Source organism: Varroa destructor, unplaced genomic scaffold (assembly GCF_002443255.2).
Source record: "Varroa destructor unplaced genomic scaffold, Vdes_3.0 BEIS01000007.1, whole genome shotgun sequence".
In the NCBI taxonomy this organism is placed as follows: domain Eukaryota; kingdom Metazoa; phylum Arthropoda; class Arachnida; order Mesostigmata; family Varroidae; genus Varroa; species Varroa destructor.
In genome coordinates, this window is record NW_019211460.1 from 21,888,997 (window position 1) to 21,912,623 (window position 23,627).

At 44.7% G+C, this 23,627-nt stretch overlaps 1 protein-coding gene and 1 long non-coding RNA gene across 15 annotated transcripts in view; one reads left to right on the forward strand and one right to left on the reverse strand.

Moving 5' to 3' along the window:
• Window positions 1-3,828: 3,828 nt before the first annotated feature.
• On the reverse strand, window positions 3,829-20,739 carry LOC111255005 (uncharacterized). Of its 4 annotated transcripts, XR_015317892.1 has the most exons (8): window positions 20,625-20,739; window positions 20,409-20,497; window positions 13,856-14,132; window positions 11,215-11,365; window positions 10,982-11,095; window positions 9,927-10,124; window positions 7,491-7,639; window positions 3,829-4,048 (listed from the first exon to the last, which is right to left on the reverse strand). It is a non-coding gene; the product is annotated as an uncharacterized LOC111255005 (long non-coding RNA). The 4 variants fall into 4 exon arrangements; XR_015317893.1 differs by lacking the exon at window positions 10,982-11,095; XR_015317891.1 differs by having other exon boundaries at window positions 10,982-11,365.
• The window catches only part of LOC111255003 (cytoplasmic polyadenylation element-binding protein 2-like), a 256,990-nt gene continuing 239,968 nt past the window's right edge, over window positions 6,606-23,627 (forward strand). For 2 of the 11 annotated variants that reach the window (XM_086975995.1, XM_086976002.1), the window contains exon 1: window positions 7,483-7,614. Coding sequence is in view for 2 of the 11 variants with exons in the window: in XM_086975990.1 (XP_086832116.1) it covers window positions 21,826-21,945 (120 nt within the window). In the remaining 9 variants the exon portion in view is untranslated. Of the gene's footprint in view, window positions 6,885-7,482; window positions 7,615-19,424; window positions 22,050-23,627 lie in introns of those variants that run through there. The other 9 variants (XM_086975999.1, XM_086976006.1, XM_086975990.1 and 6 more) reach the window with 9 other exon arrangements.

The following is a 23,627-nucleotide window of genomic DNA, read 5'->3' on the forward strand; positions in this document are numbered from 1 at the left end:
CAAACCTGAAGTTCTTTTTATTGGGCGAGTGGCTAAAATTAGCAACGCTGTAAGTAAGTTGCACAAAAATCCACACAGAATCGTACTTTGTCCGCAACTATTCAGATCCATAGAATATTCTAGTAGGTCTGGGTTAGACCACATCCAAATTTACTAATCACATTTAAATCATAAGGAGCCATCGCAGTGTCAATAGTTTGCCAGAACGTATGACACTTATTGCCCTCACGTTTTTTCTTTTATGAACATCGCTGCAATAAGCACTAAAGCGCGTGGCATGGCAAAAACCAATTTGGTGGCAAAAAACCAAAATGGCGAACTAAAATTATAAGCTCAGATCATTTGGAAAAACATTGAGTCTCAGCTGGACATCGAACCACAACCGCGGCATAGGAAAGTTGTTACCACAAGGATGGTATTGAATCTAGGGCAATTCCTGTTTTAACCTAAAGCAATTATCTGTACATCACCCATTGTACTCGTATCGAATTCCCTATACGGTCTATTGTTAAATGCACTATAATCTGATTAATTAAAATTATAAATATAATGTCGGGTTTGAGAAGACAACAAAATTGATTTATTATATGTTCATCGTAGTCTAGCACGCCCTTGGTCCGCTACGCCCGGGGCAATGTTACACCTGCCGCACAGATAACAACGATAACGACAGGCAGTCCTTGGCTTATGTTGCCTATGTGTAGCTGTTCTTGTGTATGCTAGCTTTGAGCAACACCAACAACTAACTAAAGCAATTGCTTTAGCTGGAACAAACGGTGGCTTTTGTTTGCACGGCTGCACAGTGCCGGAGTACAGATCAAAGCTGGTGCACAAGCAGTAAATGAACAAACAGACCCAGTAAGAAACCAGTCAGCATACTAATAGGTAAGCACCATTGTCTCTCTGTCCAGATCGCTGTCGGCAAGAGGATGTAACTACAAAGAACCTTCATCCATCGATAGTTCGCTTTTCGCGTGGTCTCTGCTGACGAGAAGGGCGCAAGTGACGCTTCATAAATTAACGGCTACCGTTTCTCCTTCCACCACGAAAAACTGATTACCTTTACTTACTTTTTGGTTTGTCGTTTTCCTAGATCTCATCAATGCCCCTTTCTCCCCACTCAATTGTGCCAAATCGAAAGAGCCGACAAGGCGTTGGAAATTCTGCTGCTGTCGGCCACAAGAGGGGGAGTCACTTGTGATTCCTTTATCTCTGGGATGCTCCCATGCTCAACAACCAACGAATTGGTGAAATCGCAGCAGTTGCACTATACGCGCCCGAAAACGCCATGTATCCTGCTAGCTTATCTGCAACTCTCCAGCCACCTAGCGATTCCCTAATCGACGGTCCAATCAGCCGACCCAGCGAGCGAACAAAGCCGGCTGCCGTGAACGAAGAAGTCCGTATGTATGGTAGGAACACACGACGCCAATGACAACCACGTTTATAGCAGGAGGAGTTGCGTAGGCGAAGGGTAAGGGACCCAAGCGACGCGGGTCGTCCCACACGAGGCGGCAAGGAGCTGGAGGCAGGACCGGAGGGGCAAATGGGCGGTCAAGGACAGGGGATATCTATTAAAAGAATAGAGTGGCTGCTGGTGTTCCAAACTGCTCCACCCACCTCCGTTCTCTCTTGCTTTAACCACTACTGCTGTCACTGCTGCTGCTAGTAATGCTCGAGTGTGTTAAGGGCACCGCTAACGGCTTAAACCAAGAACCAGGCATGCGACAAGGTGCCATCGAGTATAGAGAAAGGAGAATACAGCGAGTGACGAAGACCAGAGGAGAGTAAAGCTGAAAACGGAGTGGACCAATACAGTAACGAAAGCTCGCACTAATGCTGCTCCTGCTATTCTTTGGACTTGCGCCCCTTTGCCATAGTTGAGTGCCGCTGATCGACATCACACCCCGTACAGGCACAGAGGGCACACCGTTATTTGCTGTTCTGCTCTCTAACCATCCGCGCCAGAGACGACGGGGGATAGATGGGTCAAAGAGAGTAAAAGAAAAACGAGGGAAATGAGGGGTCGTCTATAGTGCGAAGTAGCTGGAGAAGCTGAAGAAGGCCAAGCGGACGTGCTGGTAATGATATGAAAGCGGAACCACCGAAGCTGACAACTCCGTCGGCCTACGTTGGCCTATCGGTCGTTTCAAGGCGGATCGACGTGTCATATTCCCCGCTTCGTCTCTTTGCATTGTCTTCAAACTACGGCACGTCGAGTGGACACGTCCATGCACAACGAGAAAGCAGTGGCAGCACTCTCGGACCTAGCGGTAACGTCCGTTCTAATGGTAACAACGGCACCAGCAGCGCGCTTAGTTAAGGCTGCTTGTTGGTCAGCCTGGGCGAAAACAAGGGAAGTTCACGAGTAGCTGCCACTTACGCCATGACTATTATGCTTTACTACAGTACACACAGCTGTCATACGATACTGCTGTACAAGTTTTCAAAGTTCATACAATGCCCCACATTGGCTGCCATGTTTTTTGTGGGGGTCTACAGCCTTTAATGCCTCTCACGTGGCTCATTGCGTCGCTGTCGTCGTTGGTCTTGATGTTGTTGTTGTCGTCAATATGTGTAGGCAAGATGGTGGTGCATCAAACGTATATCAATGAACGCAGCTATGAACGCAGCGGCGTACAGTTACCGCCCCCCAGTGACAGGGGCGGTACTGTACGCCGCTTATTAAAGGTAGAGAAGGTGGGTGATGAATGACGGAAAGGGTCTTGAAGGGGCAAAGAAAAACAACCAATAGATACGACGAACGCTTTCTTTGTTTTTCGCCTTTTCTTTTTTCTCTCGTAGCAGCAGCAGCGCAAACGCCACGCTAGCAGTTTAGAGAGAAAGAGAATGTGTGGAGCGGAGAAGAGAGACGATAGAGGAGAAAAGTTGTGTGAAAAGTAGAAAATAAAAAATACCAACAAACGTTGCAAATAAGGATAGTAGAGACTAGGTTGCTAGCCACTATATTAATAGGGTAGGAGAGGAAGGAGAAAGCGGGCTGTGGAAAAGTTCCAAGCAGAAAGACAGCATGAAACGTGTCGCAGGACTTTCGCATGGAAACCGTGAGAAAAGCGAGGAGGGAATATTGAGCAGGTGACTTTTGAGGAAGCTGGCCTTCGGCCTCCATCCTCTGCCCATCGTACTGAGATCGAGGAGACAAGCTGTCAGGTGCGCACTCTTTAGTGAAACATTTACAAAATAACTATTCTGCTGATTTATTAGCTTTTGCTCAGCAAGCAGCGCACCGTGCAAACCTGTTTACCTGTAAAAGCACATCACCATTGCCTCGCCGCTGGCAGAAAACGCACTACCCGTAGATACCTGCACAGAAACGTCAAGGACCGCTGAAACGCTGTAAGAGCGTCAACATTCTTGGCCGTGGTGCCGCCCACTGTCTTCTATGGCTCTCTTAGGAAGTGTGGAACAAACCGAATGGCAACCTGTAGAGCTGAGGGAGCGCGAATTCCTGGATGCCGCGCCAGGGTGGTACGACGTCGATAACGAGACAGAAACATTACCTATTTGAGCGTATTTGACTATTTATCAGGTTGGCCTTCTTCCGCATCCTGTTTTACCCAAGCTTTCTTAAAAGCAATTTATTTGTTAAGTGATTAGCTTTATACTTTTTTCTTGGCAGCCCTTTCTGTATATCTTTGGTCAAGTCATTTTAAAGAGCAGCACAGCTTCTTCAGGTTGATTTGACCGACAAATAGAAGAGACACTTATTGCTAATAAGTTATTACATATACCTATGTTCATAATTTAGGATATGTGGCCAGCTTTGTGCTGTGATAATATAAGGTAAGAACGATGTACCTGAGTATGTCAGTGTACTGTAAACAATTTCCCTTTATTATTCATAAGCTTACGTAAAGTTGTAATTGAACAATCCGGACTGTTAAGGGTTCACCTTAGGAAACCTTAACTTTCTTTACCTCCATTTTCAAACGCTTCAATATATTGATGCAGCCGCACGTATCGTACTATGTTGTCCTGGCTGTTGGTTCCATTTGTGTCGCGTATAAACAAATGTTGTGAGACGCACCTTGAAAGAAAATAGGTAAAAATAGAGTATATTTCACGTCTGTGTGATGTGGGCGTGCTTGCACTTTTATTATTAAAAGCTAGACTTTCAGCACAGTGCATACAAATTGTTCACAAATAATTCTTGTCAACGAAACGGCGGTTTACTTCTTAAGAGTGATACATGTACGATAGTAAGGATGGAGTTTACAGCATAAAGGTGGAGTCCACTAAAAATAGGTAGAACTTTTCTCTGAAGGATTTTCTCACTTCAATGAGACAATGTAATTCGTCTGTGGCTGCTTTCTTACTTAGAGGACTAGAACGCGTGCACCCTGAGCTGCAAAAAACGAACCGTAGTACTGTTCTTATTTCTTCTAAAAGATAAAGAATAAGACACAGCTCGTTTACTTTTATATACGTGCGACGAACTTACGCTTCTTCTGCTAAGTAAGCAGCGGTTTTGAGCGATTCGATTTAAACTTAAAAAAACCCAGAATCACGCCTTTCACAATCTGTAAGACTCCGGCCTCACAACATATCTAAAACTGGGGAACTTTTTTTTAATTTCCTGCATGCGTTCGAGCTGGCCTTGTTTATTTCAATGATACCTTAATAATTCCAACAAGCAAACAAAAAAATGCAAAATGCTTAAACATTTTGCAAGCCATTTGTAATTAACTATATCCTTTCATATTTAGGCGCAACCACTGTCTGCAAGCAAGTTCCTGAAATGAAGGTGCCTAGTCGTTGGCCTGGTATCATGTCCCGCTATTCGACGACTTTTAAAGTTCTTTGCGTCTTATCATCCGCACTGACCGCTATTGCCTCTTTTAGGGCGTCCAACAAATTCGATAAACTAAACCGTCTAAGCTAGATGGCATTATCACCAGAACTAATGTTACAAGCTTTTTAGCGTTGTGCGCGGTCTGTGTTTCTTCTATCGCTGGGTCTGCGCACACACACGCTCTAATCATTTACTCACTGACCACCAACAAACAAAAATGGTTTGATTGGTTCAACGCCGCAAAGCTCAGTGCCGCCCGTGCGGCGGCGGCGGCGGCGGAAGCGGAAGAAACGTCCGACAAATCGCTGCCCATCTGACGAACTCATGTCGGTCTTTTCAACTCATAATTCAAATGGCTGTGGGCGCTTTCCACCCTCTCGATGTAGCGTCGTCGTTTTCTTCTACGCCTTTTTCCTTATCATCATCTCTAAAAAGCTTCCTTTTTTCCAGTCTTTGACCAAGCTTCTAGCCACTTTCTTGCTTTGTTTTAGCTCATCTGCTCGGCCCATGGATAATTCCTGTGACTCTCTGATTTGTGTGGATGGCGCTGCTGGCTCTTGTCAGGGCAGGCAGCTTGTGTTCGCTGGCCCTTGCGCGTGCTTCAGTATAGGTTGGGCTACGATCCCGTTTAAGATATTGTCTAGTCCGGTTAGTTAGTCGGCTTCGTTGTTTCTCGCGCGAGACACACCACCATCGCAGCAGTGAGTCAGCGTTGGTGATAACATGGTGCCCAGTCTGTCTTGGTAAGCGGTAGCGGGGCTAGTGGTAAAACTCGGGTGCACCTACCCATCGAGCGCGCAGCTGACTAGAAACATAGCCGATCAAATAGAGACAAGCCAACTAGATCTGCGAAAGGATGGCTGCTGTTGTTGCTGCTCGCGATACCGTGGTCCGTATCCCCTACTAAACCCTAACACATACAATATATGTATATCGAGAACATGGAAGTTGTGGGCCGGCTACGGCAGCGCCATTCCGCCGTAGGCGGCTACCACGGCCGCTGCCTCTCTTCCATCTTATTTTAGAGGTCCCGGTAGTATTTGCTAGTCTTCTTCTAGCAGCGGTAGCGGTACGAGGCCGCACGACTTAAAAACTGCTATTGATATCGATGCGGTTGTTCCCGTCAATGATGACGATGATTGTAAAGATGACGATTAGTCTTGGTTGCGGTACGATTACCATGTTCGTTTTTGTGCACCATGGAATAAACACTGCTATTACATACAAACACAGACAGAAGCACCAAAAACAGACAGGCACAGTCAGCCTGCACCGCATTACGCCACAACCCTACGAGATTTACCCAAACATACAGGATTACAGGGACATACGAACAGGTACGATTCAGACTCTTCTCAATAGCTACGCTGCCGGGCCGCTAAAGACGGCCGCCTAAACCCCAGTAAACTTGTTGGGCTTTGCGAACCATTACGAAGTCACCGGCAGCAGCGACTGTTGTGTCGGACGCGATGGTTACGCTCTGCAATGCTGCTAGAACGCTGGCCGGTTAGTAGATCGACAAGCATTGCTTCGCCAGCCATATCCATAATACCACAACACTATAGCATAGTGTAGAGCGTCAGCTGGCAGCGCCAATCAAGACACGGTGCTGGCGGTGTTTGGTGCTGCACCTCGCTGGCGGACGTGCGTTTGCTGTCGTCGCCCAGAGTGGCACCATTTATTTGGGCAATACACATTCAGCTGGTCATAGGCTGCTAGGTAAGCCACTTCGCTCGAACACGATATTTGCTAGGCTCAAACGGTGGTCATTGGTAAGCAAACGCGTGCGTCTGTGTATAATTGGCACGTAAGTGTAGCGCTCGCTAATGGAGCGAAACAACGGTGAATTTCGCGACTACAAATACCATTAATATATGATCGGAAAATAGTGATACACCGTATAGAAATAGCATATACATATGTAGAGGGAAAGTGGCCACTCTGCCAAAATGGATACTCGCTAAACTGGATGCGTCGTTTGTGTTTTTGCTCTTACCATAACCTCGTATATCATTGTGGACCACAATAGTTTGTATACCGTGAATAATCCGCGATCTTCTGCTACATCCGAGTAAGTTTTCTTTTTTTCTAGGTTACTGGAAAAGTTGTCTGCGCCGATCGATGCCTTTGCTTGTCCCACTGGTGGCGTTTGAAGACCGAAAACAATTCAGCTGGCGAGCGGGCGCCTCCAAAAAGTCTATACCTTTATATACCTTTATAACCTGTATGCGTGCACGAATAAATGAGTGCTGTATAAAGTTTATTCAATACTGTACAGCAGAGGAACGGCTGTATATTTGTGTGGAGACAATTTTTTTGCCAATTCGCAAACAAATCTTAGCACAAGATTTCATCTCGTCACACAAAAGGTTCCGCGTTGCTTGGCATCGACGAACACAACATCAAATTGTTAAAGGATCTGAGCGTTGGTTATCTGTGTAGCGGTCTTTGCTTAGTTCATAAATTTTTATAGAAAACAAAATAAGCAAAGGACTCACTGGTAAGCCTCCTATTTCTTCAACGAACCCCTCGATGTTGCTGTGTGTTCATAGTGTTTCATGGGTATATCGTGCAAGTCGTGTGCTACCTGCCCAAGCTTTGTAGTGATAATGCAACTATAATCATTGCGCTGCTATTGGATACGTTGTTGCAATATAAGTTTCGTGTATGCCACTACCTTGTACGCGGAGAGCTGCACGACGGTCAAGCAGTGGCTAGGTTCAGCTTTTACTGGTAGTCCCGGTTCGTCGTTTGTGTGACCATCCTGCCCAGGCCCAGCAGGGGCGACTCCCTTCTTACACGTAAGCCAAAAAGCCAGACCGTTGTCTAGTAAGCATTGGTAAATTGAGCAATGTCCGTATAGCGCGCGAGCGGCAATGCAGAGAAGAACAACAGCGAGCTTAACATAACATCGCGACTAGTAGATATTAGTTAACGTTAATCTACCTGAGGAAGGAACCTATTCCACTTCAATACATACATACATACATACACTATACGCATATAGGCCTAATTTACTAGGTTTTAAGAATGAAGAAAGGCATGGTAACTATTGTTATGTACTTACTGTTGCACGAGACGAATAGGTATTACACATATAAACAAAGCAAAATTACGTACCACATGGTGAAATTATTTATTCATAAAGCAATTGTCCCTACCTACGATTAGTTGTTATCAACCTTATGTTTAAATTGTACGCTAGTGCTGTTTATTATTAGATCCAACTTGTTGTGAGAGCCACACAGAGAAATAGCCTTCATTGCTTGTGAAAATGATTTTCACGTATTCCGGTCATTTTAATGCCATTCTATATTTGACGCTCTGTCACGTTTGGGACGCCGGCTTCTGTCAACGCCTAAGCCACTACTAAAGGACTAAAAAAATGACGATAACAGCTAGCGCGCTCCGCTCCGTCGTTTTCATTATCAAACGACTTCTATGACCGCAGTAACGAGAATAATTTTGATTACCCTATTGATAAAAATGCTATCATTACAGTATCACCATGTTCCGTACGCTCTGTCAGACTAAAGCCGTCTCCATCTTTCTCTTACCAAGGAATACCACTAGTCATAAAGATACTTGCCACCAGACACAATACTTTGGGTTGCTCTTTAACGACTGCATCCGTAGCGACACCTTCAAGAATAACATGAACAACAACAACAACAACAACAACAACAACGATAGCCTTTGGGACCCGACAAACCCCCACTGCTGAGCTCTGATCCTCTTGACGTCACAGTCGTCACAAATTACGACGATATCAACTTCGAGTTCTTTCGACACTACCAAAGGTGAACAATCAGCCTCCGTCGTTCGTCTAAACGCTTGTACCGAAACAGCAGCCGCTGCGGACACGGAGCCAAACGTGTCACCTGTACTACTAGGCTGAGATGCGCTGCGGTACGATATGCGTTAATCAGTACTAGCTAGCTTTTTGCGATTTTATTTCGTCTTTTCCTGTTCCTGCTTAGTTTGTCGACACTGCGATGGTAAAGGAGACGGCAAAAATAAGCAATCGAAAGGAAACAAAACGAGATGTAGCTGTCATGTAAGTAATATTAGTAAAAGGAGCGATAACAGTACGGAGAGTTCTGCCTTTTGTAGGTGCTGTTAGGACGAGGGGAGTGACGACTCCTATGGCTTGATATGAATGAACGAGCTGCGGCCTCGTACACAAGGCTTGCTCTATGTTAGATAGAAACACAGTGCATTGTTACTGCCGGTGGCTGTACAAATAGATCGGAGCTGACTCTACCCTCTCTCGGTCTCGTTCATTTCTTTTTCCTCTCTGACAAGCAGGCACAATCTATTTTTCGCTACTCCGCACCTTCGTATTCCGGTCTTGCTCCCTTCCCACTCGGAGCCCTGCAGCTGGATGTTGGTTGCACCTCTGCAGCGCAGCCTTGCACTCAATCCAGCCAAAAAAAAAAAGACTGAACAAGGGAACCTAAGAATGATGTACCGTTCTTCATCTCGACGCTAGTGGCGTCGCACTTTCTCCGAGATACATCGTACTCATCATCTGGGGTCGCTGGGAGGTTCTCTCTAGCAGGCTCCATTTATGCATAACTTTTATCGTCATTCGTCTTGCGAGATCTGAACCGAAGTCGAAGTTGTCTATTCGAAAAGCACCCGAGGGATAGCATCAGTCATGATGCTTCGAAGTTTATATGCTGAACTCTACAGTGACCACCGGCATCATTGTCGGCGTTATTTAGCCTACTATTACATCTCGATTTGTTACATCATACGAAAATATGTTAAACTTAAAAGGGGTATTTAACACACCAAACCTGGAATGAAAGTGGACAAACAGCGGGTACAGACCATCGATAGTTTCTTAATTTTTTAATTGCAACATAAACATTATTATTATTATAACATAAACAAATATTAACTTATTACATACATATGGTATAGTATTAATGGCATTCAATTATGTATTTATATGTCTCTCGTTTACACGTTCTTTTGCGGATGTTAAAGGAAACGACTGATCGCAACGAATGAATTATATTCTTAGTCAACTTCCCGTTTCGTCTGCCCCCTACTTTTGGATGATTCCTGCACACCCTGACTTTTCCAAGTATTTACTGTTACTTACATTGCATTTATTAACAAATTGAAGCCGTAGATATACTAGTTCGATCACTGTTCCGTCGCTGCTGCCATGGTCGGTATTTCTTCGAAAGCTAAAATCCTATGCCGACCAATGAGATGAGTCAAAACGGAGGCCTAAGTCGGACACGGTTTCCTCCTACTTGAGCAGAATCGCATTCCAGAGCGAATCCTCCATGACTGGCTGAAAGCGGACGGTTAAAAATATACGGAATTGTATGGGTTTAACATACAAGAGCCTGCTTTCTAGGTACTAATGGCAGCCTGCGACGAAACTTCCCAGATACTGACGGTGTTGGCATTTCTAGCGGCTGATACCCATAACGGCAGAAGCTGCGGAGACAGCTGTTGGCCTTTTCTCCCACGATATACTGCCTTTACACCTATCCAGTCTACGATTTATTATAGTCGATGTATAATAGTTAAAGTTATACGGAATTCCAATTGACACTAGAACGTTTCGGAAGTTACGTCACGTAGATCATGAGATCTCAATTACTTTATTGAAATCATATATACATATATATGTCGCAAAGTTCGACGTATCTATTCAGTGCTTGAACAACATTGGGTGCACACCCACTGAGAACTGATGCTTAACACCCTTAGGCAATACTCGTATGGGCATTGAAAGCACGTTAAAATAAAATACAGATCAGGTAGTAGAGGACAATGATGCTAGAAATAGACATTGTGAAAACGGCTCGTAAATATACACTATATTGTACGTTCCGAATCGATCCCACAGGAATACATATTAATTCGGTCATTGCGTGACGTAAATGCACGAACGGGTGGAGATCTTTCGAGACAATCCAAATGTGATCAGTGTTTAATTTCGTACCGTTAGATATTTAATAGAATATTTCTGAAATACGCTATGTGCTGTTAATTTATAGTCAGTATCTGAGTATGATTTGCGTGTGACAATCGAATGCTAAATCACATACACGATTACCCAATAGCTAACGGAGTGAGACGCACACACGATGCTACGAGTGTTGGAAGGCACTTATCGTCACGCAAATTACCATTACTAACCAGGAGTAGGAGTTACTCCAAAGGGTCACTGTCTGTCTGTTGCCAACCTTCCACCCCAGTCTTTGCGTCACCAGACCGCGTTTCAAACACTGATCCCTCTACCGTCCGAACGAGCTACGTGGTTAGGATTAGACGGCATCCACGGTTAGCCGGCAGTAACAATGCGATGCTTGGCAAAAGTCGTTGACAGACTGTTACAACTCCATCATGCGATCGATGAACAATTAACTTACCTGTCTGTTACTCGGTGGTCAGCTATATTAGTGATACATTTAGTTGCAATGCATCAGCGTCACCGAGAGCGTGTTCCATATCGACACAGTTAGGCTGAACTTCATCAACAGCTGACTTTGCGTTCAAACCTATAAATGTAGGCTCGGGGCGCTAAAATAGGTATTAAAACACGCTACACGGTATTAAAATAGGCAATACGATAAGGTGATACGAGGTACTGAGTAGTACAATTATATATGGCTAGTGATTGTCAATATACATTGTTTTTTACGTTCTAGAGTATACATTACTTATTACTTGTTTCGACCAATCTACCTATCTGTAAACTTGTGAAAAAATCGCTTTGAAAAAGATTACATCGTTATTTTCCTTCGGCGGAAGTTGTGATATGATTATAATTAATCCCGTCCCCCACAAATGAACTTACCTCGGACTCTTTTGTAAACTTCTAAGGTAAGCTAGTTGTAATACTGAACTGACATGTTTTAACTTTACAAAAATAAATAAGAAAGTAATAAAATCCCATTGTTGCATGCACACTGTGAGGCTTCTGGCAAAGTGAAAGAGGCGATATTGATCGAAATTTAGATTCGCTATGGGTCTTATTAGATATTAATGATGTGAATGACTTTTAGTGTTGTTGCCTTTTTACCATATTTTCGCTACTTGATAGTCCTCTTACCCAAAAAATGCACGTAACTACTGGACTAGTAATTGCTCGCTAAGAGTCTGCGAGATCTGATCTGATTATTTGCTACTGCACTGTCTCTAGTTGATCCCTAAAGTCAGAGGGTCGTTTGACCTTCCCTGGATACTTATCGTCCCTGTTTTTGTGCCCAGGGCATTACACCAAAGTTATATTGATCTATTGCTGAGGGTTAAACGTGGAGGCGGAACACAGAGAAAGAAGAACGAGAAAGAGACGTAGTACGTTTCGTTTGGCTATTCCTTGCCCCTCCTTCTCTCAAATTCTCTCACTCAATAAATTGTTAATAACCTGGGTTTTGTGATAGTCGATTACGCCTAGCTCAAACTTAGACGTACAACGAAAAGGTCTCAATCACCATAAGTCTCTTCGAATGGATTCCACGCACACATTTGCTTTTTTGTGTTGGAGAAGTGACCAGATTGAGTCGCATCTTCTGCGAACACGTTGGAAAGCAAAGATACCCATGAATAGATTGAAGACGGCTCTTTTGGTAAGGATCTAGCTTACATGACCTATTGAGGTCCTAATCTAACTAATTACAAATATCAAGTAAATCCGGTCGAGGTATAGTTATTACTTTTTGTCACAGTTTTATTCAAAGCACTTGCGGCAAGTGCTCAGCGAAAAATGTCTAGTGGCTATATCGCAAAGAAAGGACGCCATTATATTGTACGCAAGGGTGCATTGACTGTCACATATTACTCTGTTGTGAAAATACTGGCCCTGTCTTTGTATCGAGACCTTAGAGTACAATCGATAGCTTGTTCGTGATTTGTAAACTTTCGTTGGCTAACGTTTAGCAAAATTGCCCCAACTGTTGAACGGGGCAGTTTTGGCTGCACTGTGACGTTTTTAGGATGGCTTTAATAACATCATCCCCCTTGCATCCTCCCTCACGATAATTCGATAGCCTCTTTTTTACGTCTTCGCTGACCCTTTTGTTTTGTGAAACCAAATTCTAAGGTATTCAACAAATGAATTTGGGCCAATCTTTAAACCTACGAATCTGACAGACGATTATTGCCAATGTTTCTATTCACTATATAGTGAAGTATTTGCATACAAATACGGAAACTATCAATACGTATGCAACTAGATAGACCGTAGTGCAAGATACAATCGAGCGTGTAGAAAACCATATACCCATATTATTGGCATACCTGCACTTGAGAAAACCATTTTAGACGTTAGCCCGCAAAACAGGTTCATTGAACGGTTCGCTGTACAATACCGCATGACATGACTCTATATTTAGCCCCTACCGTTGTATAGTTACGCCCACCAATATGAATTGCTCTAATACTGCCACTCTGTCACTCAAATGGCATCGACTGCCTATGCTACGAAACAAACACACAGTTTTTACTTAATCGTAAGAATTTCCACGACGATTTATATTAACGTTTGCTAGGGTTCTAAGGCTTCCTAACCACGCTACCCCGTCAAATCCCTCTAAGCCCAATCGAAAGTAGGCTTGTATCGTTCAACATGTGAATTTCTCTATCATCACGTAAATCAGGACATGCAACGTACTCTGCTGGCGGTAGTGATATACATGCCGGTAACTATTCTTACAAATATAAACTCCATGTCATGCTCTTGTCATGGCTTGTACAGCCAGCTTTTGCACGCTCACCGAACAGGTCGCAAGCAAACGCTTAGATCTGCAGGCAACTCTGCGGGTCAGCTTGCAAACAACAGCCGTCGACCAAATTGTAGATCAAGCCCCACACGTCATATAAGCAGTTGGTATAGACAGTAATTAGTCGACGAGATATCGTCTTGTTCGGATCAGCTAATAATACCGCAACTATGTTAGGTTTTTTAGCATTAGTAATTATTCATTTTGTGTGAACAAATCTTCAGAATTACCTATTTTTAGTCTCAGGGACTTGCTCCATTGAGAGAACTACGACGGGTTACGAACTTACACGTTAGATGAGGCTAAGTTGAGTTAAACGAAGTTAGACAGGGCTGGGTTTCATCGTATTCTGCATTACGCAGAGACTCAGCACGCCACACCACCGGCCAGTCTTTGCAGGTTGCGGTCCTATGCCTGCCCTATCGCCTGCAGACCTGTCGTTAAACCGTGAGTCGTCGGCGTAACTAACATTGCAGCCGTCTCCTCCAGCGTAATCTCCAACGTTTCCTCTCCGTATATACGCCCTGTTGCGCGCAGTCCAGGCCAACTGGCCTGGCCGGGTTAACCTGCTTAGAAAGTGCGAATGTGCTAGAGCGGAAGATTCATATCAACAGCGTGGATACAAGGGTATATGAATATGAATTAGTTAATATAATACGATGGTGAATATATGTCGAACGGTTCCTTGGCAAGTCGGTGCTGCCGTCCTCTCTTTCCTTTCGCCGTTCCGTTCGTTCTTCCAGCGAAGAAACCTCGGCCACCTGCCGCTTTAGCGACATTTCATTCATCACCCGTTAGGGCTTGTGACTTGTGGCTGCTGGTCGTTGGAGGCTTGAACACAGTCCTGCTCGCCGGCCCGACTCGGTCCCTACTTCGCTCTATCTCTAACGCCAACGTCGCTGGCACTGCTACGGCCGCAGGTCACAGCCGCTTACCAATTATATATCGGTTGAAAAAGATGGCGGCGAAAAAAGCACCGGCTACAGTCTCTACGACGAAGACAATTACGAAGACGACAAGGTGCATTCGTGCACGTGTATGTATATATGAAATGGACTTTGTCTAAAGGCGGAAGTTCTTGTTCGACTTATGTTCGGCACTGCATCTAAAGGAAAAAAGTATATATATCAACGATATGTTTTTCATTTTGTTAATATTATTCTGTAAGTATTATTCTGAGCGATCAGCATAATTCAATACAACCAACATCCACCGGAACTATATCTTCAAGTCATGATTTAATCCACTTATGAGTCAGTATCAAAATATTCCTCCTTTAAGTTACAAGTAACTTTTCATTGGTAGCTGTAAGTAACGCAAAATTGGTAGGTTAGTGTCGTTTAAATTTGCACACGTGAAAAGTTTCAGCGGAAACAAATTTTTGGGCTGACAGCTGGCCAGAAGCCTTCAAAGTCTAACGGCAGAGGATAGCCAAAAAGTTTTAAAACGACTAACTATCGGAGCTTATCTGGGTGGCCTGATTGGGAATTGATATCTCCTTCCCAAAAACGGCCACTAATTTTTGTATAAACATTCTGCCGTATTAAAAAGTGATTTCTTAGGCCACTCTTATTCATTTTCAAGCTTGTTAAATTTAAAATTAATTGAATATACTTCAGTACAACTCATGAAGATATTTTTCGGATATTTTAGAAGACGAATTAAAACTGGCAATATGTGGACTGTCGATTTTGGGCAAAACGTTCCTTGCTTTGCTGGAAGTTCGTCTAGCGCAAAGGGATTGCATAATAGCTGATCCTCCAAAAAATTCCAAAATACGTATATAAGTATATACACCCCCATATTTGTCCGACAGCAGCCGATAGCAATGTATGAAAGGGAATATTGTGTTCCTCGGTGGTAACGAGGAGGTGGCGATGGTGCTCCTGTTGTTACCACTGCCATATCTCAGTCGTTGTAGCCGTTATTCAGTGAAGTACGGGGGAGGAAGAAAAAAGAATCTCAGTACGAATAGGTAGAATGTCAGGTCCAAGCCGGCGAGTTTGGTGAACACAGACAAACTTCTTTTACAGTCGGTTCGTACAAAGCTGAGATAACCTATTCGATTCCCTTGGTTAATCTTAACTGGGCCAAATTGTGAGGAGCAATTAGTATCTAAAGGCCCATTCTCAGCGCATTCTCAATGATGGCAGTAAGACAGGGCAGCAGATCTGAAGGGAATGTAGTCTGATTCGTAGGTCTCAAGTAGACCACCATTAAAATAAGAGGGCTGACCGGATGAAATGAACCTAAACTTGCTTAGGCTACCCCTAAGCAATTAGGCCAGGAGGAAAATTTCGTCGATTGTTGAACTCGCGCCCTTAGTTAAACTGGTGACGGTGACCCGCTTAATTTGGACAGCCTGATAGGTCTTGGGGTCATTGTTAGGAAGGAACGAACCACTTATTACGGCTCGATGCCACCCATTCCAGCAGAAGCCTGAGCAGTGCCACCTTCACTTGTGGTGCAGCTACTCAGTCTCATATTGTCTTACCAAGAGTTCATATCACACAAACATACATGCACACATATATACTGCAATAATATTGGATTCAGGAGTCAAACGATACGTCCTTGCCTGAGAAATAGATGTTCACTCATCCGCTTTCTCTGAGCTCCTGTGCGTGATGTAATCCGCGCGACTGTATCTCTATATGCTTACGTATTTATGTAGGCCTGCGTGTATGTTTGTGTATAATGGATCCTACTTTATAGCCTTGTCTGCGTATAAACGCAATCGGTTGGTCTCGAAGCAGGCTTGTATTCACCCGCCGCTGGCAGAATTTTTGCTCTGTCAATATAACAACAAATTGTCTGAGACAGGACCCTTTTACATTGACTGACCAATCGCGCAGGTGATGAAATCATCTGCGCGCCGTCATTGTTTGACGTTGTACCTCAGTGTAGCTCGTGGGATCATTGAACACCAGATAATGCCCTGAGATAATATTTGAAATCAATAAGCGAAGAGTTGTAGAGATTAACCGAGTAGCTGATTGCGTTCTGTTGCCATTATATTTGGTGTAGTATCTGTCTCGTTCTGGGCTACACAAACAACCTACCGTTGAACTAATGAGAACAGGCAACTGCCAATGATAACAACTCAAGAAGGTAACAACAAGCAACAAAAGGATCAGAAAATATTGGATTTACTCAAGCTGGCATCAGATTCAGCCCTTTGCTGCCACCAGTCTGAGTGGCTCTTCTAATTCAGCGTCATCTGATGCGCAGCAGCTGGCCGCCAAGCGTTCTCTCTAGGCGCAGTTCTGTTCTATTGCAATAACATACTATTATCTTTAAGCGTGAGTTCCTATGTCGGTGTTACCTATCGCTTCTCTTGTGGATTCTGTATTTCTGCTTTGGCTGAGTAGTATGGCATTTGTGTGCTAGTTTACAGAGAATCGCGTTAGATACGCGGACGCGTCACAGGCTCGTCAAAGACACATAGCCGTTGTCGGCAATGAAGCTGGCGTCATGCGCTGCTAGAACCGCTAGTAGGACACACGGGAGCCATCACAGGTCGCCAGAAGCCATGGAATCAACGCGACGTGCCGACGCTAGCGTGGTTTGAGCAGCCGGCTACTCGAAACTGCCGACAATATTTAAGGGAAACATGCCATTGATAGATCGCGACAATCGGTCCTTTTTGCCTTGTATTTCATCCTGGTTGATTCCTATCACACTGCGAATTATAAATATTTATAATTCACGGGGCAGTTAGATGCTCGACTGCGACATTGCAAAAGATTCGAAATTATAGTACTATATTTGATTGCACAATTGTTCACAGTGTATAGCGGAACTGTATCTTTATATTGGAATACACTATTGTTTCTTGTATAGAACGTGAATATGGTGTGGGCAGTATCTTCGCTCATTATATGGTGCTTGAAACGCTCAGGTCCGTCAGCTGGTTGGGTGAGCAGTTACGCAGACAAGTTAAAGTGTTGATGGAACTTTCAGCGTAAGCGCTGACTATGTAAGAAGGGTTTCCGTACAAAAGCGTTTACGTCAATCTTCGTGTATGGATTTTTAACCAAATACATATGTGAATTTTTCCGATGCCGTCAGAAATTGAATAATCGGCAAAAACAATTTCGAGAGTTGGCCGGAAACAACAAGAGTAACATGTACAAGACAATAGGGCTTACATGAATACTAACACAAGCTGCTACGGTAAAACTAGAAAGAAGGCGTTCCCGAACTTGTTCTCTTTTGGTTACGCAGAAGCCCTCGTATGTATATACTAAGCGTATTTGCAATGCGTCATCTCCGGGGTTCATTAAGGTATTAAGTCTAACAGTTGCTACTATTCTGTTAGCAATATTTTACTTATATAATATAGTATAGAGCGATCAAAGGGTGATTTTCGATAGGTTCTGTCTACTAGTATGTCTAGATAGCTACTGCTTTATTAGCTTCCGCAGTTTTGTATATATGTAGCCAAGACCAGTCTGACTCATTCGTAGTATAGGCTATTTCTGGTATAGGTCACAGGCTATTCCCTGGATCCATTGTCAAGAATTAAGTGTGCGTGCTCCGTATGTTTACGCTTTTCTAGCGTCGAGTCCATCGCCTAATCTCTCTCTCTCCCTTCTACCTCTTTATTCCTCTATTCGAAGACTAAATACGAACCCTATAGCATCAAGGTTAATTGGAGTTTACTTATCTATCTTTTAGCGTACGTTACCTTCTGTGTGGTTACTTGCCCTGCTGTCAATCTACCTACCTAGTTCTAGTCGTAAGAACGGCTAGTCTTCGTCCTGATTTTCTATACGTATTTGCGAGCTCTTCCCTACTTCTGCAACTCAATATTTTACCAGCAGCATTCAACCGTGTGTTTTCACTACTGTTGCAGTCGATGTATAAGACATCTAATATGCTATAAGTACGTGTTGTAGGCTTCCTTCCGGTCCGTTAGTCGTAAATCATTTGGGCTTGACGCGAGCCAACCAAGCGTAATCAGTTCTCTACTTTACCTATCGACTAGCTAAGGACCTCCTAGCTAGGTTGACTCTAGGTAAGAACTAGATCTATCCATATATGTGGAGCCACACTTATACTTCTGTTGCTTCTGCTGCCTTCACTACATACCATCATCGAAAATAACCATTGCCCATTTCTGCTTCCTTAACTATTTCTATAAACATTCAGCTTCTATTTTGATTATATGTAGTTATGGGCTGTCCGCCCATGTTATAGTGCTTTTACCTGTACTGGCATCGTAACTAAATTCCGCCTGCTCGAGCAGACAGAATCCAGTTGCTGTACGGCCCGTTGCCCAGGGCTATTAGTCCACCTAACTAGCTGAGTCTAACCCAGATGGGTCCGACTTGTTCAGAGTGGTCAGCTGGTCGTATTGCCTACCACAGCGTCAATGGCAACCCCGACCGCGAACAACGCTCGAATCAGCTGACTTTACTGCTGAACACTGCGCGGCCGCGAACGGGCGCAGGCTACCGGCGGTGTCTGTGGCGGCCTGTCTGTGGCCGTGAGAGCGTCGCTATGACGCTAGTGATGTTGGCGGCATGGGCACGGGCTCTCGCGCTTATAAACGGCAGGTAATAGCGCTAGAAATGACGTTAACAATACAGAGTAATGGTATTCGTCGTATGGGCGGTAGTAGTACGATGGTCGTGGTAAGGGCTTAAACGGAGGCGACTGCGCTAGTGACGGCAGCAGCAGCAGCAGCCTAAGGCTAACGCGGACTTGGCCTGTTCTTATGTTATAAGTCGGCACGGTTGTCGCGCGTCACGCTGTCCTACGGCGCGCAGCTCTGCACGACCGGGTGCAGTCGACGCTGTAAGTCGCTTACTGTCCGCTTAGCGCCGCAGGCGCCACCATTGCTGCTCGTAGGTGCCATTTGTTTACCGACCTAGCAAGTAGCCTTCAGTTACAAACAGATTTCGCCAGATTCATTGTATTGTATCCTAACCTATTTGCGTGTCTACGCAGTTGCCTGCACGGCTATCTAACTACCCCGTCGATGCTTGCACTGGGCAATGTTTTGCCCCTTCTGGTGCTTGCGGCTTAGTGGCAAAAACAATAGTGAACGGGCAATGCAAATGAACTATGAGAACTGCACGGTTCTATTGTAGACTGCGTGTACGAGATAATCTAAAAAGCAGCTTAATAACAATCGTCAGCCGATACTACGATGTTTACTGAAACCATTGCGGCTAGAGGAGGTCGCGCAGTGCGATCGAGCGACTGGCTAAGTGATGTAGTGATTCTCTTCTGTGTGAGTGTCTAAGCGTGCGCGATACGGCTAGCAGTTTAGCTCTAAAAATCAACTTACTTACCAAGTGGCTGTATCAGAAACTGCTCAAATTGCGATTATTTTTACAGCTGCTGCAGATGTCTCTTGATGGAAATTGTATGTCATTTGTAGATGCTATTATGAGGCCGTACAAGAGTCACTGATAGTCTACCTTTTTCAGTCCTTAAATCAGGTGCGTGATCAAGCAAAATGAGCTGCAACCGTACAGCAACGGCGATAATGTCGAAAAGCTGTCGCCGTTCGCAGGAGAAATCCGTGGAGGGTACAGTATCAGTTAATCGTTCAGTGCACATATGTGCAAGCCTGCGCAGCCTCCATAATTTGGTGACGGTTTACGTAGCAATCATTTGCTTATACCAGCAAACAAGCTGCGGCAAAGAGGATCAATGAATGTTCCCAGAAATCGAACAAAGGTGTGCAGCAAATCGCTACCATATAGAGTCCTTTTACGATGAGGTTAGCCGGACGAAACCAACTGGTAAAGCATGATGTTATGAAGTGTCTCTTAAGGTCTAACGTCTAATTTTACCTACAGCTCGTGCGACATCTTATCGCTGCTTACCGCTAGTGGGCGCTTGACGTGAAAAAATGACACACAGTCAAACTTTGTTGTTCAGCCGACGATGACGAGTATGAGACAGAGAGTGCCATCTGCCAGAACGAAAACGAAACACATCAATCGATAGAGACGGACGAAGTTCAGCATAGCAAGAGGGTTAAAACAATTAGAGATAACGGTGTCAAAAAAAGCGACTCTAAATTTTAGTTTATCACCTACCTAATTAGCTAGGCCAGGAAACATCACTTGGAAAGTTAGCAGCAAGCGGCACCTTGCGGGCTGCTGAATGGGCGCTCGTTAGAGAAAACGTACGCATTGCTGGCGGACGTTTTCCTACCTAGTGGCGAGTTAATCTATCTTGGTCGCCTTTATAAGCGGCGACGGAGGTTACGGTGATCCCCGTGATCGGCCAAGCCAGTCCCCCAAAAGCGCATCGAGGTAACGACGGTCACGAAACAAACAGCATTAGCAGCATCTCTCGACGATCGAAACAGCAGTGATCGAACATTTATCGAACGTGTGAAATAATGAAGAAGGTTTTCGATGTCGACTATGACAAAAAAACAGCTTCGGATTTGTCTGAGCTCGAAAGACCAAAGGGGTTTTTGTGCGTTGCGATTATACTAATTAGCAGCAGGAGCAGTAGCGGCAATGGCCAAGAGAGCAGTAGTTCTCTAAAAATGAACGAAAACCTTCAACGCAAAGAATGCTAGCCACTGTTGGAAACAAATATTGTATAACACTAGTAATCGACAGAAAATTCTTTCCATTACTAATAAAAAAAAAATCAGTGTGATAAGCTTTAGGCCACGTATAGCGTATCAGCAGCATTACGAGGTTACTGGTTATCATCACCACTGTCTATAGTTACGAATTGTTTGCGTGCGACATCTCAGACCTCTAAACGCCGCCAGGAATTACGTGTGAATACGATTTTTTGGTTGCGGCATGTTTGTTGTGGGTAAATACGCCTTACTGGAACAGTATATGTATGCCCGACTCTCCGTGCTCGTTTAACGATTACCTAATACGTAATAGTAAAAACTGGTACGCTAGATCTTATTGTGTAATTTGTAATATCGACCGGCATCCCCTCTTGGTACTGTTGTTATCATTTCTGATCAAGTGATTCCGACTGAATTGACTTTTCAAACATTTTATCAGTGTTACTTTATGCTGACATACGCGTGCGCGATGTTGTGTACATCTAATTTAGTGGGATCCTGTTAGTCGCAAGTGTGGTTAGTGAGGTGCCGATCTTCAATCGCTGGGGTAAGGAATAAACGAGGTGAGAATAACAAGACGAGTGGCAACGACGACAAGAGGGATTGTTTGCCTCAGATAGTGCGATATCGAATTGACAAAGTTCGTGCAGCTGCAGTCGCGTAATCCACAGTTGACCAGTGGTCTGGAAGGCCAGATGGCTTTTGCCAGCCCCGCTGTACCTGCGGGTGCCGCAGGATTATCGTGTAACCCGTCTGCCAGCCTGTACAATGGCCAGCTCTTCATTGCGCAGCAAAATACTAGCAACAGACGAACGGTAAAGCAAGGAAAAGAAAAGTGAGATGTTTGTATAATGCTTATTAGAAAGTGTTCACCGGCTGCGGCAACGGTTGCCGAGTGAGTACTGTGATCATTAATAAGGTCAGCGAAATCATACGAAGAGAGACAGAAAATTAACGAGGGAAATCAAACTAAAAGTTAAATAACAATAGAATAATGTTATTATGTATGTTATAAAAAAAAATTCTCTATTATTAAGTAGACCCCTCCAACAACTCGATCAGGTACACCATTTTCATAAAAGTCAAACAGATAACGGCTAGGCGGAGGGTTTGCTTGGAGTAAGGGTGAGGAAGGGAAAAGGTTGGTCAGCGGTCGGGCTCTTCAATAATAGCGTTGCTGGTCGAGGGTAAGTCAGAGGTGGTATGGGTGTGGGACGTCTGTGCCTTGTGTTGAGCTAATGTTGACTCTGAATAAGTCCGTGCTACGTAAATGCATGCATCCCAATCCTAACGGCTAAGCCATCGAACCGTACTGCCTTGTTGAGATGAGCTGGGTCCGGGCTGTACCCTACGGCCACCGCTTGAAGTCCGATACTCCACTGGTAGCCTCACTGTTCCCAATTCGTAGTTGTATCGCTAGTCCCCTAAATCCTTGTGCTGACTACCCCAACTAACCTTCGACCGGATCGATGCCGATGAAATCATGTTACAGTGCCTACTGCTGTCTCTGCCAGCGTCGTCAGGGAACGCTTACTACCTTTACGAACGACTACTATCAATGGCGATACCCCACGAAACTGCATGCCCACCGAGCGCCCCTATCAGAACCCCTTGTGGCTCTGCACACAGTGTGTTTCCCAATCCATAAGTAACAAGATGGCTGCCGCTGCTATCCCAGCTACAGCTGCGACATGGCAAGAGATATTCATCGGCGAAGGGAGGCATTGTTCATTACAGACGTCTAGGCGACACAACTCAAAAGTCTTAACTCTATCACAACTACGGCTGCTGCCATTATTACTAGGGGCCGCCGCCGCTGCTGTATTCGACCGCGCTATTCACTATTCGGCCGAATAGCGGTAGGATGGCTTTTCTATCTGACGACCCACCCCAGCTCGAATCCGAAAATCTGAATTAGGCTACCGGCCGATCTCGACGTCTAACTTAAACACGACCGCCACTCCCGTCAGTACCGCCTTTACCCCCAGGGTATCTTCCTCTACTTACGAGGCGGCTTCCTGCTCTATACCCTTGTGCTTACCTTCCTGATTGAGTGAACTCGATTACGCTGGTAGAATTGCGTTAAGGGCAGCAGAGTCGTTTGACGACGACGACGGACCAAGGTCGAGCAGCGAACAGTGAGCAGAAAGACGGACATAAGCGGAGGCAGCTCACCCAGTTTATTTTGACTGTATTTTAGCAGTTATTTCGGAGTTGCTGGTAGACGTACAGGCAAAGAAGGGCAGGGCAAGAGGGCGGCTGTTCAAGCTGAGCCTGAAATAGCATAAGCGCCGTTCTGCTGTTCCTATTCCTGTATCTGCCGCCTCCTGCCGTTAATCCCTCTGGAGGAAGAGTCGATCTATGGGCTCGAACTGATCCTTTTCGTTCAGTCTGCAGTCTTCAATGCTTCCATGCATCTTTCGTGGCGAATGTACGGAATCTAAGGGCAGGCCGCTTTTGCTGCCACTGCAGTTGGAAGATTCTCGCCTTTTTCTCG